The sequence below is a fragment of the Pseudophryne corroboree genome, chromosome 8 (assembly GCF_028390025.1).
Source record: "Pseudophryne corroboree isolate aPseCor3 chromosome 8, aPseCor3.hap2, whole genome shotgun sequence".
NCBI classification, from domain to species: domain Eukaryota; kingdom Metazoa; phylum Chordata; class Amphibia; order Anura; family Myobatrachidae; genus Pseudophryne; species Pseudophryne corroboree.
In genome coordinates, this window is record NC_086451.1 from 392,784,036 (window position 1) to 392,799,114 (window position 15,079).

The window sequence follows — 15,079 nt, forward strand, 5'->3', positions numbered from 1 at the left end:
GGGAGGAGCCTGAGGAGGAGGAATATAAGTCCTCATAAAAGGATTTTATAACATCAGAGATCTCCTGATTATTAGTAGTTAAAGTGCCAGCGGGGGTATGCAAAGGATGAGTTACCATGGGAGGACGGGTACCAGTGAGGAGCGTCGTCAACAACTTGCCCGTTTTATTGCCAAATTTGTAAAACCGATAGTTCACCGAGAAGGAATATCTATTACCCATGGAAGACATGAATTCATCAAAGTGTGCTTTAACTTCAATGTATATGAGGCGATTTTGAGGAGTCGGAAAATATTTGTATTGCTGATAGGCTGCCGACAGGGGCCTTTGAAACTCTAAATACTGAGAGGCATATTTCTTATTGGTGGCCGAGACATAGGATATGATGTCTCCCCGGAGGACCGATTTTGCAGTCATACAGAATAAAATTTGATCTTCATCCAAGTGGGATCCATTGTTAGTTTTAAAGGCCTCCCAAGAGGATTCCAATCTTTGTTGAAATTTCAGGGAGTGTGCGAGATAGGAGGGGAATGTTGTAGTAACTAGGGCATGATCCAATAAGGAAATTGCCTCAATTGCGAATCTGATACATTCGGTAATAGAGAATGGGATAATAAAATATAGTCTATCCTAGATAGCGTGTGGTGGGCCGCAGAGAGGCACGTGTATTCCCTCTCTGTGGGATGTAAGGCTCTCCAAATATCTACCGTCTGTAGGCTAATAGAGGGACCCCAAATTTGGGCAGTGAGAGAGGTCTTGTCGGTGTATGGGATCGGTCTAAATAGGAGGAGGAGATAAGGTTCAAATCTCCGCAGAGTATTAAGGGGTCTGTAAGAAGGGGGGTCAATTTGGCGAGTAAGGATTGAAAGAATCTCTTGGAATAAACATTGGGTGCATATACGTTACATAGTATATAAACTCTACCATTAATCTTAACAGACATTATCACGTAACGACCCTCAGGATCAATAACAGTGGACAGGACTTCAGTGGGTATAGAACGTTTCACCAATATAACAACCCCTCTAGCCTTAGAATTGAAAGAAATAAAAATAAAGTATGTGTGGATTCTGGCGCAATAAAGTTGGCAGCCCAATCCTAACCCTCCTATGATCTGCCCAAATCCAGATCACACAAAGAACAAATGGAAAACGGTAAATGGAGGGAAGATCAAAGGCGCTACTTTACAAAAAACTTGTATATAAAGAAAGAGATAAATATAATATACATCACATGGATTCTTCGTAGTCCTTTGTTAGTCTCTTTCTATTGTTCCAGTAATTGCCGGGTATTTACATGCAAAAAAACAAAATTGGACACAGAATGTGTAGTAATGTTTGTAATATAATCAATTTCTGTGAATTCTCCGGCGGAAAGGAGCCCTATATTGTGTGGGTTTCTTGATAGTAGATAAGGATAGTTCCTCACCACCACTTCATAAGCACAAGTAAACGTACCAAAACTCACTTAGAATTATATATCACCATGCATATAAAGGTTTCTTTTACACTTCTGATCATAACACATGAGACAAGCTCTGTTCAATAGGACGTACCACACTCACTTTTCAGCAGATGGTATTCCACACGTAGCGGTTTCTTTAGACAGATGAAGCACTCTTCTCTCCAAAAAAAAATGATTTATTTTCACATGATAAAAATTATAAACAATCAGATAAAATCTCCACATTCAATTCCAAAAATTGGTTCAAATAGAAAAAATGTGTGTCAGATGGAATAAGACAATCACAAGTAAATTCCGGACTTATACTTGTGAACACAAATGCTATTTTACCTTGGAATGATGCGAGTGGAGAACAATAAAAAAACACTGTCTGGTAGCACCAACGCCGTTTCGACCCAAGGTCTTTTTCAAGGTGTATGCTCAGACAGTAAATGACAAAACTATATATACCAGTAGACAGGAAGTTAAAGTGCATTATGGGTAAATTTCATATAGTATAAATAAAAGATTTTCTTATCCAACATCATGATAAAATGAATGTAAAGCATTGTACCTCTTCCCCAATTTTATATAGTGCTTTTGTAAACATAAAGAGTAGATAAACAGGGAATGCACCGTGGTCGCGGTCAGCCGCACTTCCGCGTTCCCTGATGCGTTCCATAGCCCGGAAGTTAGCCGCGATCACGTGATGCCGACTTCCTTTCTCACGGGGCATGACGCTCAATGCGTCCCGGTCTCCTAGAGACAGTATTCGGGAATCCTACACTATGCCTCTAACTACTGAGGCCAGTATGACACTTCTGCAGAAAGGCTGGTTTTTTAATACACCCAGGTTACGTAATTATTGCGTTCCACGATGCGTTCCAAGCCTCAGAATTAATGAATATCAGTGCACAATAAGTGTCTTAATTTTTTCTACATACAAAAACAAAAATAAATACATTGTTAAAAAATCCTGGCATAGTAGAACGACCTAAAGTACACTCTAAAACATATATAATTAATAAGATTCAATGATAAAAGTATTATTAACACAAACTTTGAACGATTTACATGAACCATTTTAGCTCAAAGTCTGAATTCAAGCCACAGGGGATAAGGGTATTCAATTTAAAAATCCATTGCATCTCGGCTTTTGCAAAGTTTGTTTCTATATCCCTATCCCTCCAATTAGATCTAATTTGCTGAATTCCCATAAATGATGAAATTTTAGATGTTGCACAATTATGTTTTTTAGCAAAGTGATCAGAAAGGGAATGGGTCTGCAGACCCTTTTTCGTATATGTTCCGCGATCCTTGTTTTAAGTGCTCTTCCAGTCCTGCCGACATATAGCAGACCACAGTCGCATTTTATTAGGTAAATCACATTAATTGTGTGGCAAGTGATGAAATTATTTATTTCATATTTTACATTATTAACTGAGAAACGTGTTATTTTAGAGGTTTCTGAGGATATGGTTCTGCATGCTATGCATATCCCGCACCTGTGAAAACCTTTGGTGCGTATAGGATTGGTAGAATCAAAGGGTAGTGCACTTTTTACTAATGTATTCTTCAAGTTTCTACCTCTTCTATAAATGAATCTTGGTTGGGCCGGAATGATATCTTTCAGCACTGGATCTCTTAGAAGAAGGTGCCAATGTTGTCGAATTATGTATTCCTGTTTTTTGTAATCTGCCCCAAAACCAGATATAAAAGCCCATTCTGCTTGATTGTTTGAGGATTTATTTGTCTCCTTTTTCAGAATTTCTCTCCTGTCCAACCTTTCCACTTCTTCTTCAGCCTTCTCTAAAAGTTTCAGATCATATCCCTTTTTCAAAAAAATATTTTTCATCTCTTTCTTCTGATTGATATAGTGCTGGTTTTCACTACAATTCCTTTTTAACCTCAGGAATTGTCCTTTTGGAATACCCCTTAGCCACTGGGGATGATGTTGACTTGAGAAAGGAATGAGGCTGTTTGAGTCAGTAGGTTTCGTGTAACCTTTAGTGTGTATGATATCATCCTTAATATAAATGGTCAGGTCTAAAAAGTTAATTTTTTCTTGACTTATGTCATAAGTTAATATTATGTTTTTGTCATTGATATTCAAATGGGAACAGAGATTTTCCAAGTTTTGTCGTTCTCCTTTCCACACAAAAATTATATCATCAATGTACCTGAACCATGACACCAAGTCCGCAATGGCCAGCGAGTTGTTATATACAGATTCTTCCTTCCATTTTGACATGAAGAGGTTCGCATAGCTCGGTGCGAACTTGGTGCCCATGGCGGTACCGACTTTTTGCAAAAAGTATTCCCCGTTAAAGAAAAAATAATTATTTTCAAGTACAAATTGAATACTTTCTTAGATAAATTCTCTGCCAATCTGTTGATTGTATCCGTTGTATCTTTAAGGTCACACCTTAAAGATACAATGGATACAATCAACAGATTGGCAGAGCTAGAGTGGTAACAAGGTGCTTTTCTGGTCACAGCGGATGTCACTTCACTGTACACCATAATTGACCACAAGGATGGTCTTAATGCAGTGAAATGGCACCTGAAAAAATCGTATATGGAAATAGAAAAAATAGAATTTATCTTAGAAAGTATTCAATTTGTACTTGAAAATAATTATTTTTTCTTTAACGGGGAATACTTTTTGCAAAAAGTCGGTACCGCCATGGGCACCAAGTTCGCACCGAGCTATGCGAACCTCTTCATGTCAAAATGGGAGGAAGAATCTGTATATAACAACTCGCTGGCCGGTGCGGACTTGGTGTCATGGTTCAGGTACATTTCATGATATAATTTTTGTGTGGAAAGGAGAACGACAAAACTTGGAAAATCTCTGTTCCCATTTGAATATCAATGACAAAAACATAATATTAACTTATGACATAAGTCAAGAAAAAAATAACTTTTTAGACCTGACCATTTATATTAAGGATGATATCATACACACTAAAGGTTACACGAAACCTACTGACTCAAACAGCCTCATTCCTTTCTCAAGTCAACATCATCCCCAGTGGCTAAGGGGTATTCCAAAAGGACAATTCCTGAGGTTAAAAAGGAATTGTAGTGAAAACCAGCACTATATCAATCAGAAGAAAGAGATTAAAAATATTTTTTTGAAAAAGGGATATGATCTGAAACTTTTAGAGAAGGCTGAAGAAGAAGTGGAAAGGTTGGACAGGAGAGAAATTCTGAAAAAGGAGACAAATAAATCCTCAAACAATCAAGCAGAATGGGCTTTTATATCTGGTTTTGGGGCAGATTACAAAAAAACAGGAATACATAATTCGACACCATTGGCACCTTCTTCTAAGAGATCCAGTGCTGAAAGATATCATTCCGGCCCAACCAAGATTCATTTATAGAAGAGGTAGAAACTTGAAGAATTCATTAGTAAAAAGTGCACTACCCTTTAATTCTACCAATCCTATACGCACCAAAGGTTTTCACAGGTGCGGTATATGCATAGCATGCAGAACCATATCCTCAGAAACCTCTAAAATAACATGTTTCTCAGTTAATAATGTAAAATATGAAATAAATAATTTCATCACTTGCCACACAATTAATGTGATTTACCTAATAAAATGCGACTGTGGTCTGCTATATGTCGGCAGGACTGGAAGAGCACTTAAAACAAGGATCGCGGAACATATACGAAATGTGAAAAAGGGTCTGCAGACCCATTCCCTTTCTGATCACTTTGCTAAAAAACATAATTGTGCAACATCTAAAATTTCATCATTTATGGGAATTCAGCAAATTAGATCTAATTGGAGGGATAGGGATATAGAAACAAACCTTGCAAAAGCCGAAATGCAATGGATTTTTAAATTGAATACCCTTATCCCCTGTGGCTTGAATTCAGACTTTGAGCTAAAATGGTTCATGTAAATCGTTCAAAGTTTGTGTTAATAATACTTTTATCATTGAATCTTAACAATTATATATGTTTTAGAGTGTACTTTAGGTCGTTCTGCTATGCCAGGATTTTTTAACAATGTATTTATTTTTGTTTTTGTATGTAGAAAAAATTAAGACACTTATTGTGCACTGATATTCATTAATTCTGAGGCTTGGAATGCATCGTGGAACGCAATAATTACGTAACCTGGGTGTATTAAAAAACCAGCCTTTCTGCAGAAGTGTCATACTGGCCTCAGTAGTTAGAGGCATAGTGTAGGATTCCCGAATACTGTCTCTAGGAGACCGGGACGCATTGAGCGTCATGTCCCGTGAGAAAGGAAGTCGGCATCACGTGATCGCGGCTAACTTCCGGGCTATGGAACGCATCGTGGAACGCGGAAGTGCGGCTGACCGCGACCACGGTGCATTCCCTGTTTATCTACTCTTTATGTTTACAAAAGCACTATATAAAATTGGGGAAGAGGTACAATGCTTTACATTCATTTTATCATGATGTTGGATAAGAAAATCTTTTATTTATACTATACGAAATTTACCCATAATGCACTTTAACTTCCTGTCTACTGGTATATATAGTTTTGTCATTTACTGTCTGAGCATACACCTTGAAAAAGACCTTGGGTCGAAACGGCGTTGGTGTTACCAGACAGTGTTTTTTTATTGTTCTCCACTCGCATCATTCCAAGGTAAAATAGCATTTGTGTTCACAAGTATAAGTCCGGAATTTACTTGTGATTGTCTTATTCCATCTGACACACATTTTTTCTATTTGAACCAATTTTTGGAATTGAATGTGGAGATTTTATCTGATTGTTTATAATTTTTATCATGTGAAAATAAATCATTTTTTTTGGGGAGAGAAGAGTGCTTCATCTGTCTAAAGAAACCGCTACGTGTGGAATACCATCTGCTGAAAAGTGAGTGTGGTACGTCCTATTGAACAGAGCTTGTCTCATGTGTTATGATCAGAAGTGTAAAAGAAACCTTTATATGCATGGTGATATATAATTCTAAGTGAGTTTTGGTACGTTTACTTGTGCTTATGAAGTGGTGGTGAGGAACTATCCTTATCTACTATCAAGAAACCCACACAATATAGGGCTCCTTTCCGCCGGAGAATTCACAGAAATTGATTATATTACAAACATTACTACACATTCTATGTCCAATTTTGTTTTTTTGCATGTAAATACCCGTCAATTACTGGAACAATAGAAAGAGACTAACAAAGGACTACGAAGAATCCATGTGATGTATATTATATTTATCTCTTTCTTTATATACAAGTTTTTTGTAAAGTAGCGCCTTTGATCTTCCCTCCATTTACCGTTTTCCATTAGAATTGAAAGAGCTGAAACCCAAAACCCGCCAGTTCAGAGCATTCAATTTTGCCGTTTCCTCTAGAGTTAGGTGCGTTTCTTGGAGGAATGCCAGGTCTATTCGCTGTTTACCAAGATATAGGAGTATTTTCCGTCTCTTTGCTGGGGAATTAAAGCCCCCGACATTCCAAGATCCCACCATCAGATCAGGCATAATTCAGAGGAAAAGGCAAAACAGAGGAATTGTATGCTATCCGCATAAAGGCATGAACATAATCACCTTCCTGAGGAGGGGGGGTGGGAAAGAGGGAGGAGGGAAGAGACAAAACAAGAGGAGAAAAGAAGAAATAGAAATAGAAAGCAGTAGTAAATAACAGGCCATACAATTGAAAAGGTGATACTTCAATAAATAGCCAATACTTCTGTGAACAGTGACCTCCGGTCAACGAGCATGGGCGAACACCAGCAGTAGCGGTCCCGCACCCTGGCATTAAGTGGTGTGCACCAACAGTAAAGGAGGAGGCCCCCCCCCCCCTACCATGATGTACGTAAACAAATCCCACCCAGAAACTCCTAGTAAATAAGCTATATAACCAAATGTTCCAAAAAACAGCATATTATCAGCGAGATGCAGTGAGCAGCATGTAATAGAAGACCTGTGTCTAATGTAATGGATAAGGCTATATAACCATTAAAATTAAGCATAATGGGGTATATCCCAGCCAACGTAAAAATAAATAAAAAAATAACCCAATGTGCAGCTGTAGAATAAGCACGTAAGTGAGAACATTTCAAAAAGAGATAGAAAATCGGCCAAAACAGAATCTAAGAACAGGCAGAGCAATTGCGGAGTAGCGGCGGCTACAGTAGTGTCCGTGTGTAATTGTTGCCATGACAAAACAAAACAGGGCAGTCCATGTGAAAGGAATGACTAGTCCGCAGGGGGATAGTCAGTAGTACAAGGTCAAGTTGCCACTGAGGGGAGATCAGAAATGTCCGCGTTGTCTTCTCTGGATACATTACGGAGGTAGGCCACCGCATCAGCAGGTGACAGAAAATCTTTGTGGGAGGTACCCTCATAAATGCGCAAGCGAGCGGGGTAGAGCAGGCCAAACTTGCCACCCTCTGAAACAAGTTGAGTGCAAATGGGGGAAAAAGCTTTGCGGGCCCGGGTCAATTCCACCGAATAGTCCTGGAATATGAAAAGCTTGTTACCCTCCCATTGGATATCTCTCATTTTACGTGACGCGGACCAGAATGCTAATTTGTGAAGGTAGTTCAGACATCGGAACAAGGTTACACGTGGGCGTGGTCTGTTGGGGGTGGGCACAGGATCCACACGGTGAACTCTCTCAATTACTTGATCACTGCATTCCCGTTCTATATTTCAAATTGCAGGAAGGGTAACACGGACAAAATGAGCCAGCGCCGTGCCTTTAAGTGATTCCGGCAATCCCACTAGTCTGATATTATTTCTTCTTGAGCGATTTTCCATATCATCTAATTTATTCCATATCTGATAGTTCTCCGTAGTAAGAGATTTCACTGAGTGATGCAGCCCTTCTATGTCATGTGTTGCAGCCTGCAGTTGAGATTCAGTGTGTGTGACTCTCTGCTGTAAGTGCTGCAGCTGTGTTGTAATATCACTGACAGCCTGTGAAAGCAGGGGAGCCATAGTGGCTTTTATAGCTGCCACAACATCCCCATATGTTACAGGGGCCTCCGGGTCTCGGCATACCTGTGAGCCTGCATGATCAGTCCCCTCCGCAGCGGCTTTCTTGGAGGCAGGAGTGGTGACTTCAGGTCCTGCGCCAGGCGCCATATTGCTGCCCGCGCGGCGCTTCTCTTGCCTCGTGGCTGCGCCAGTGGAGGCCTGTGGAGCCGCGGTTACGGGCATCACGAAGCGGTCCATAGTGATCGCGAGTCTCGCCGGAGGTAGTCTGGGCGGTGTGGAGGCTGTAGCAGCCTTGAAAAGATTAAATGTAGCGGGCGGCAGGACGGAGCTCCGGCGCTGAGAGACTCACTCCATGGGTCCCGGAACCGGAAGTCTCTCCACTTTGTCTTTAAAGAATATTTCACATACGTTGACTGTCTGGGATAAACTGATTTCCTCTCTAGGGGAATTCTCCCTCCCTGCCTCTAATTTGACTCTTTTGCCACTATTGAAATTAATTCCTGACCTCTCATTACAGAACTGGCAGGATTTAGGTATTCGTTCAATTAGAGATTTACATAACTCTCGTCTTAAAACTTTTCAACAAATCCAGACACAATATTTTGTCCCAGCTAAAGAATTTTATAAGTACTTGCGCATTAGACATTGGATTTTAACAAATTGATCTGACATAAGCTTTTTCACGACTCCCCCCATATATATTAACTAAGTTCTCCACTCCTAGTCATAAAGGTGGTATCTCTGCATGGTACACTACTCATATTATATCCCCCCTAGATGATCCAAAACTAGGAATACAGATTAGATGGGAATTAGAGCTGAACATGGCATAAAACTGCATAAAATCTGGTCTAAATCTTGTAAATTCTGCTGGAGAAACTGTGATTTGGAAGGCACTTTCATTCACGTATTTTGGCTGTGTCCGACTATTAGACCACTATGGGTTGAGCTCTTTGAATTGATTGAGAAGGTCACAAATACTTCCCTTCCATGGTTGAAATTGTTTTTTTACACCACTTTCTCCCTTCCCTGTAAGGAGTATATACATATGTTATAGGTCATATATTGTTTGCTCCTAGAGCTCTTCTAGCTCAATATTGGAAAAGAGCTGACCCCCAAAAATGAGCAAAGATTATATCCTATGTCCAACGTAGATATGAAATGGAGACAATAGGATTTAAATATTCTATGGCCGCTTCTTCCCCGCTATGCAAATGGTTACCGTGGGTGACCTATTATAATACCCATATTACAAAACCCATATTACCCCGGACATAGTTTGAATTAGAGAACCTGGGTTAATTTTTGCTTATCCCTTCCTGTTTTATGTGGTATCATACTTATATATAACTGCTTGGTATTCCTATAATGTGGAAACTTCTTCTCAATAAAGATACTTTTGAAAAAAAAAAGAAAAAGGGGCTGTCAGGAGATGCCGGGTTTTAAAAAGGGGGGAAGCTGCAAGTAAAAGTATTTGACTTGAGAACATAACTGTTCTGAACACAATATTAGCTAATGCTTTAGACTTCTGTCATGCTACTATAGATATGTTGGGATGGGTTCAGTATGAAATGCCGGCTTACGGGATCCTGGCGGTCATAATACCTACTCCGGGATCCCGATGAGTGAAAGACCAACAGGGCTGAGTGTGGGCTATTTTCTCCTCCCTCAAACCATAACACTCTTTTCCCAGCATCCTAAACCTAACCTCCAACCTTAGTGCTGTACCCTAACCACCCCCCAGAGTTGCCTAAACCTATCCCTCCCTCCCCACAGCCTAATCCTACCCCCTACCCCCCTGTAGCCTAACCTCTTCTCCCCCGGCCCTAAACCTAACCAGCCGGGTATACTTGTGTCTGGGATGCCAGTTGTCAGGATTCCGGCATCGGTCTCCTGACCCTTTTGGAGTTCCTGCGTCAGGATTCTAAAGTGTGTCGGGATTCCAGCGTCGGTATTTTGACTGCTGGGATCCCAACAGATGGCATCTTGACCACATCCCGTTGGGATCTGTAATGTTAATTATAAAATATTAAAACAATTATTTTTATCTATGAAAAATATTTAATGATTCTACTCACTTCTTCACAGCTAAAAGACAAGTATGGACCTGTATACACCCTGTATTTTGGAACTAAACCAGGACTGGTTATATCTGGATACAGTGCCGTAAAGGAGGCTTTGATTGACCAAAATGATGTCTTTGGTGAGAGAGGGGACTATCCTGTTTTCACGAACTACATAGGCGAACATGGTAAGGTTATGATGAATCTAAATTCTCAACTGTTCTGTTGGATGAGTGTCGGACTGGGGCATAAAGGTCCCACTCTGTAATGCGTTTATAGTGGCCAATATTTATGGGTGTGGTCAGTCTTCAGAGGCTTGGCTAACCATTAAATGCATGGTCTGTGCCACTCAAAAAATATATTCAGTAAATATTGCTAGTGCATGCATGATAATGTCTCAGACAATGACAGCAATGTCCTCTAGAAAATACACAATAGTCCTGTACAGTATAAGGTAACAAATGAATAATGTGTAATTCAAGTGCATAGTGTGGAAACTGATCACTAAAATAGAAGGTGTGCCCCCTGGGTGTATGTCCCACCGGGGGTCTCCTCTTTACTGCTTAGGGCCAGTCCAGCCCTCTGTTGGATCATCTATTTGGATTGGACTTGAGTAGGGATAAGGGAAAATTGTTGGAGAATTGTTGAAGCAGAAAGCAGTATGAGATCTAGGACAAGGATTCCATGATTGAAATGTGTATATATGAGACATGGCGGTGAGTGAACAAAATGTGGACAGGATTGATGTGAAGAAAAGTGTAAAGAGTATGAAGAAGTTTAATAAAAAATCAATTGCTATGATGTTTTGTTTAGTAAAATACATAGTGCAAAGAAATGCAATTCTTGATTTATTTTACTGGTGTCTGCTTAATCCTTTGTAAACAAGATCATTATCAGGCATTTTGAAATATATGGTCATAAGGTTACACTGCTATTGCCCATCTATGCTATCAGTGCGGCTTTCCAGCAGGGTAGTGTCAAAGTCAGAAAAATATCACTATGCACTAGAGATGAGCGCCGGAAATTTTTCGGGTTTTGTGTTTTGGTTTTGGGTTCGGTTCCGCGGCCGTGTTTTGGGTTCGACCGCGTTTTGGCAAAACCTCACCGAATTTTTTTTGTCGGATTCGGGTGTGTTTTGGATTCGGGTGTTTTTTTAAAAAAAACCTAAAAAACAGCTTAAATCATAGAATTTGGGGGTAATTTTGATCCCAAAGTATTATTAACCTCAAAAAACATAATTTACACTCATTTTCAGCCTATTCTGAACACATCACACCTCACAATATTATTTTTAGTCCTAAAATTTGCACCGAGGTCGCTGTGTGAGTAAGATAAGCGACCCTAGTGGCCGACACAAACACCGGGCCCATCTAGGAGTGGCACTGCAGTGTCACGCAGGATGGCCCTTCCAAAAAACCCTCCCCAAACAGCACATGACGCAAAGAAAAAAAGAGGCGCAATGAGGTAGCTGACTGTGTGAGTAAGATTAGCGACCCTAGTGGCCGACACAAACACCGGGCACATCTAGGAGTGGCACTGCAGTGTCACGCAGGATGTCCCTTCCAAAAAACCCTCCCCAAACAGCACATGACGCAAAGAAAAAAAGAGGCGCAATGAGGTAGCTGTGTGAGTAAGATTAGCGACCCTAGTGGCCGACACAAACACCGGGCCCATCTAGGAGTGGCACTGCAGTGTCACGCAGGATGTCCCTTCCAAAAAACCCTCCCCAATCAGCACATGATGCAAAGAAAAAGAAAAGAAAAAAGAGGTGCAAGATGGAATTATCCTTGGGCCCTCCCACCCACCCTTATGTTGTATAAACAAAACAGGACATGCACACTTTAACCAACCCATCATTTCAGTGACAGGGTCTGCCACACGACTGTGACTGATATGACGGGTTGGTTTGGACCCCCCCCAAAAAAGAAGCAATTAATCTCTCCTTGCACAAACTGGCTCTACAGAGGCAAGATGTCCACCTCATCTTCACCCTCCGATATATCACCGTGTACATCCCCCTCCTCACAGATTATCAATTCGTCCCCACTGGAATCCACCATCTCAGCTCCCTGTGTACTTTGTGGAGGCAATTGCTGCTGGTCAATGTCTCCGCGGAGGAATTGATTATAATTCATTTTAATGAACATCATCTTCTCCACATTTTCTGGATGTAACCTCGTACGCCGATTGCTGACAAGGTGAGCGGCGGCACTAAACACTCTTTCGGAGTACACACTTGTGGGAGGGCAACTTAGGTAGAATAAAGCCAGTTTGTGCAAGGGCCTCCAAATTGCCTCTTTTTCCTGCCAGTATAAGTACGGACTGTGTGACGTGCCTACTTGGATGCGGTCACTCATATAATCCTCCACCATTCTATCAATGTTGAGAGAATCATATGCAGTGACAGTAGACGACATGTCCGTAATCGTTGTCAGGTCCTTCAGTCCGGACCAGATGTCAGCATCAGCAGTCGCTCCAGACTGCCCTGCATCACCGCCAGCGGGTGGGCTCGGAATTCTGAGCCTTTTCCTCGCACCCCCAGTTGCGGGAGAATGTGAAGGAGGAGATGTTGACAGGTCGCGTTCCGCTTGACTTGACAATTTTGTCACCAGCAGGTCTTTCAACCCCAGCAGACCTGTGTCTGCCGGAAAGAGAGATCCAAGGTAGGCTTTAAATCTAGGATCGAGCACGGTGGCCAAAATGTAGTGCTCTGATTTCAACAGATTGACCACCCGTGAATCCTTGTTAAGCGAATTAAGGGCTGCATCCACAAGTCCCACATGCCTAGCGGAATCGCTCCGTGTTAGCTCCTTCTTCAATGCCTCCAGCTTCTTCTGCAAAAGCCTGATGAGGGGAATGACCTGACTCAGGCTGGCAGTGTCTGAACTGACTTCACGTGTGGCAAGTTCAAAGGGCATCAGAACCTTGCACAACGTTGAAATCATTCTCCACTGCACTTGAGACAGGTGCATTCCATCTCCTATATCGTGCTCAATTGTATAGGCTTGAATGGCCTTTTGCTGCTCCTCCAACCTCTGAAGCATATAGAGGGTTGAATTCCACCTCGTTACCACTTCTTGCTTCAGATGATGGCAGGGCAGGTTCAGTAGTTTTTGGTGGTGCTCCAGTCTTCTGTACGTGGTGCCTGTACGCCGAAAGTGTCCCGCAATTTTTCTGGCCACCGACAGCATCTCTTGCACGCCCCTGTCGTTTTTTAAAAAATTCTGCACCACCAAATTCAAGGTATGTGCAAAACATGGGACGTGCTGGAATTTGCCCATATTTAATGCACACACAATATTGCTGGCGTTGTCCGATGCCACAAATCCACAGGAGAGTCCAATTGGGGTAAGCCATTCCGCGATGATCTTCCTCAGTTGCCGTAAGAGGTTTTCAGCTGTGTGCGTATTCTGGAAAGCGGTGATACAAAGCGTAGCCTGCCTAGGAAAGAGTTGGCGTTTGCGAGATGCTGCTACTGGTGCCGCCGCTGCTGTTCTTGCGGCGGGAGTCCATACATCTACCCAGTGGGCTGTCACAGTCATATAGTCCTGACCCTGCCCTGCTCCACTTGTCCACATGTCCGTGGTTAAGTGGACATTGGGTACAACTGCATTTTTTAGGACACTGGTGAGTCTTTTTCTGACGTCCGTGTACATTCTCGGTATCGCCTGCCTAGAGAAGTGGAACCTAGATGGTATTTGGTAACGGGGGCACACTGCCTCAATAAATTGTCTAGTTCCCTGTGAACTAACGGCGGATACCGGACGCACGTCTAACACCAACATAGTTGTCAAGGACTCAGTTATCCGCTTTGCAGTAGGATGACTGCTGTGATATTTCATCTTCCTCGCAAAGGACTGTTGAACAGTCAATTGCTTACTGGAAGTAGTACAAGTGGGCTTACGACTTCCCCTCTGGGATGACCATCGACTCCCAGCGGCAACAACAGCAGCGCCAGCAGCAGTAGGCGTTACACGCAAGGATGCATCGGAGGAATCCCAGGCAGGAGAGGACTCGTCAGACTTGCCAGTGACATGGCCTGCAGGACTATTGGCATTCCTGGGGAAGGAGGAAATTGACACTGAGGGAGTTGGTGGGGTGGTTTGCGTGAGCTTGGTTACAAGAGGAAGGGATTTACTGGTCAGTGGACTGCTTCCGCTGTCACCCAAAGTTTTTGAACTTGTCACTGACTTATTATGAATGCGCTGCAGGTGACGTATAAGGGAGGATGTTCCGAGGTGGTTAACGTCCTTACCCCTACTTATTACAGCTTGACAAAGGGAACACACGGCTTGACACCTGTTGTCCGCATTTCTGGTGAAATACCTCCACACCGAAGAGCTGATTTTTTTGGTATTTTCACCTGGCATGTCAACGGCCATATTCCTCCCACGGACAACAGGTGTCTCCCCGGGTGCCTGACTTAAACAAACCACCTCACCATCAGAATCCTCCTGGTCAATTTCCTCCCCAGCGCCAGCAACACCCATATCCTCCTCATCCTGGTGTACTTCAACACTGACATCTTCAATCTGACTATCAGGAACTGGACTGCGGGTGCTCCTTCCAGCACTTGCAGGGGGCATGCAAATAGTGGAAGGCGCATGCTCTTCACGTCCAGTGTTGGGAAGGT

General features: G+C 42.1%; 1 protein-coding gene across 4 annotated transcripts in view; it reads left to right on the plus strand.

Annotated features, from left to right (window-relative positions):
* The window catches only part of LOC134949245 (cytochrome P450 2F3-like), a 185,241-nt gene that overhangs the window by 120,483 nt on the left and 49,679 nt on the right, over positions 1–15,079 (plus strand). For all 4 annotated transcript variants that reach the window (XM_063937723.1, XM_063937721.1, XM_063937722.1 and 1 more), the window contains one exon: positions 10,472–10,634. In XM_063937723.1, coding sequence (XP_063793793.1) covers positions 10,472–10,634 — 163 coding nt within the window. The remainder of the gene's footprint in view (positions 1–10,471; positions 10,635–15,079) is intronic.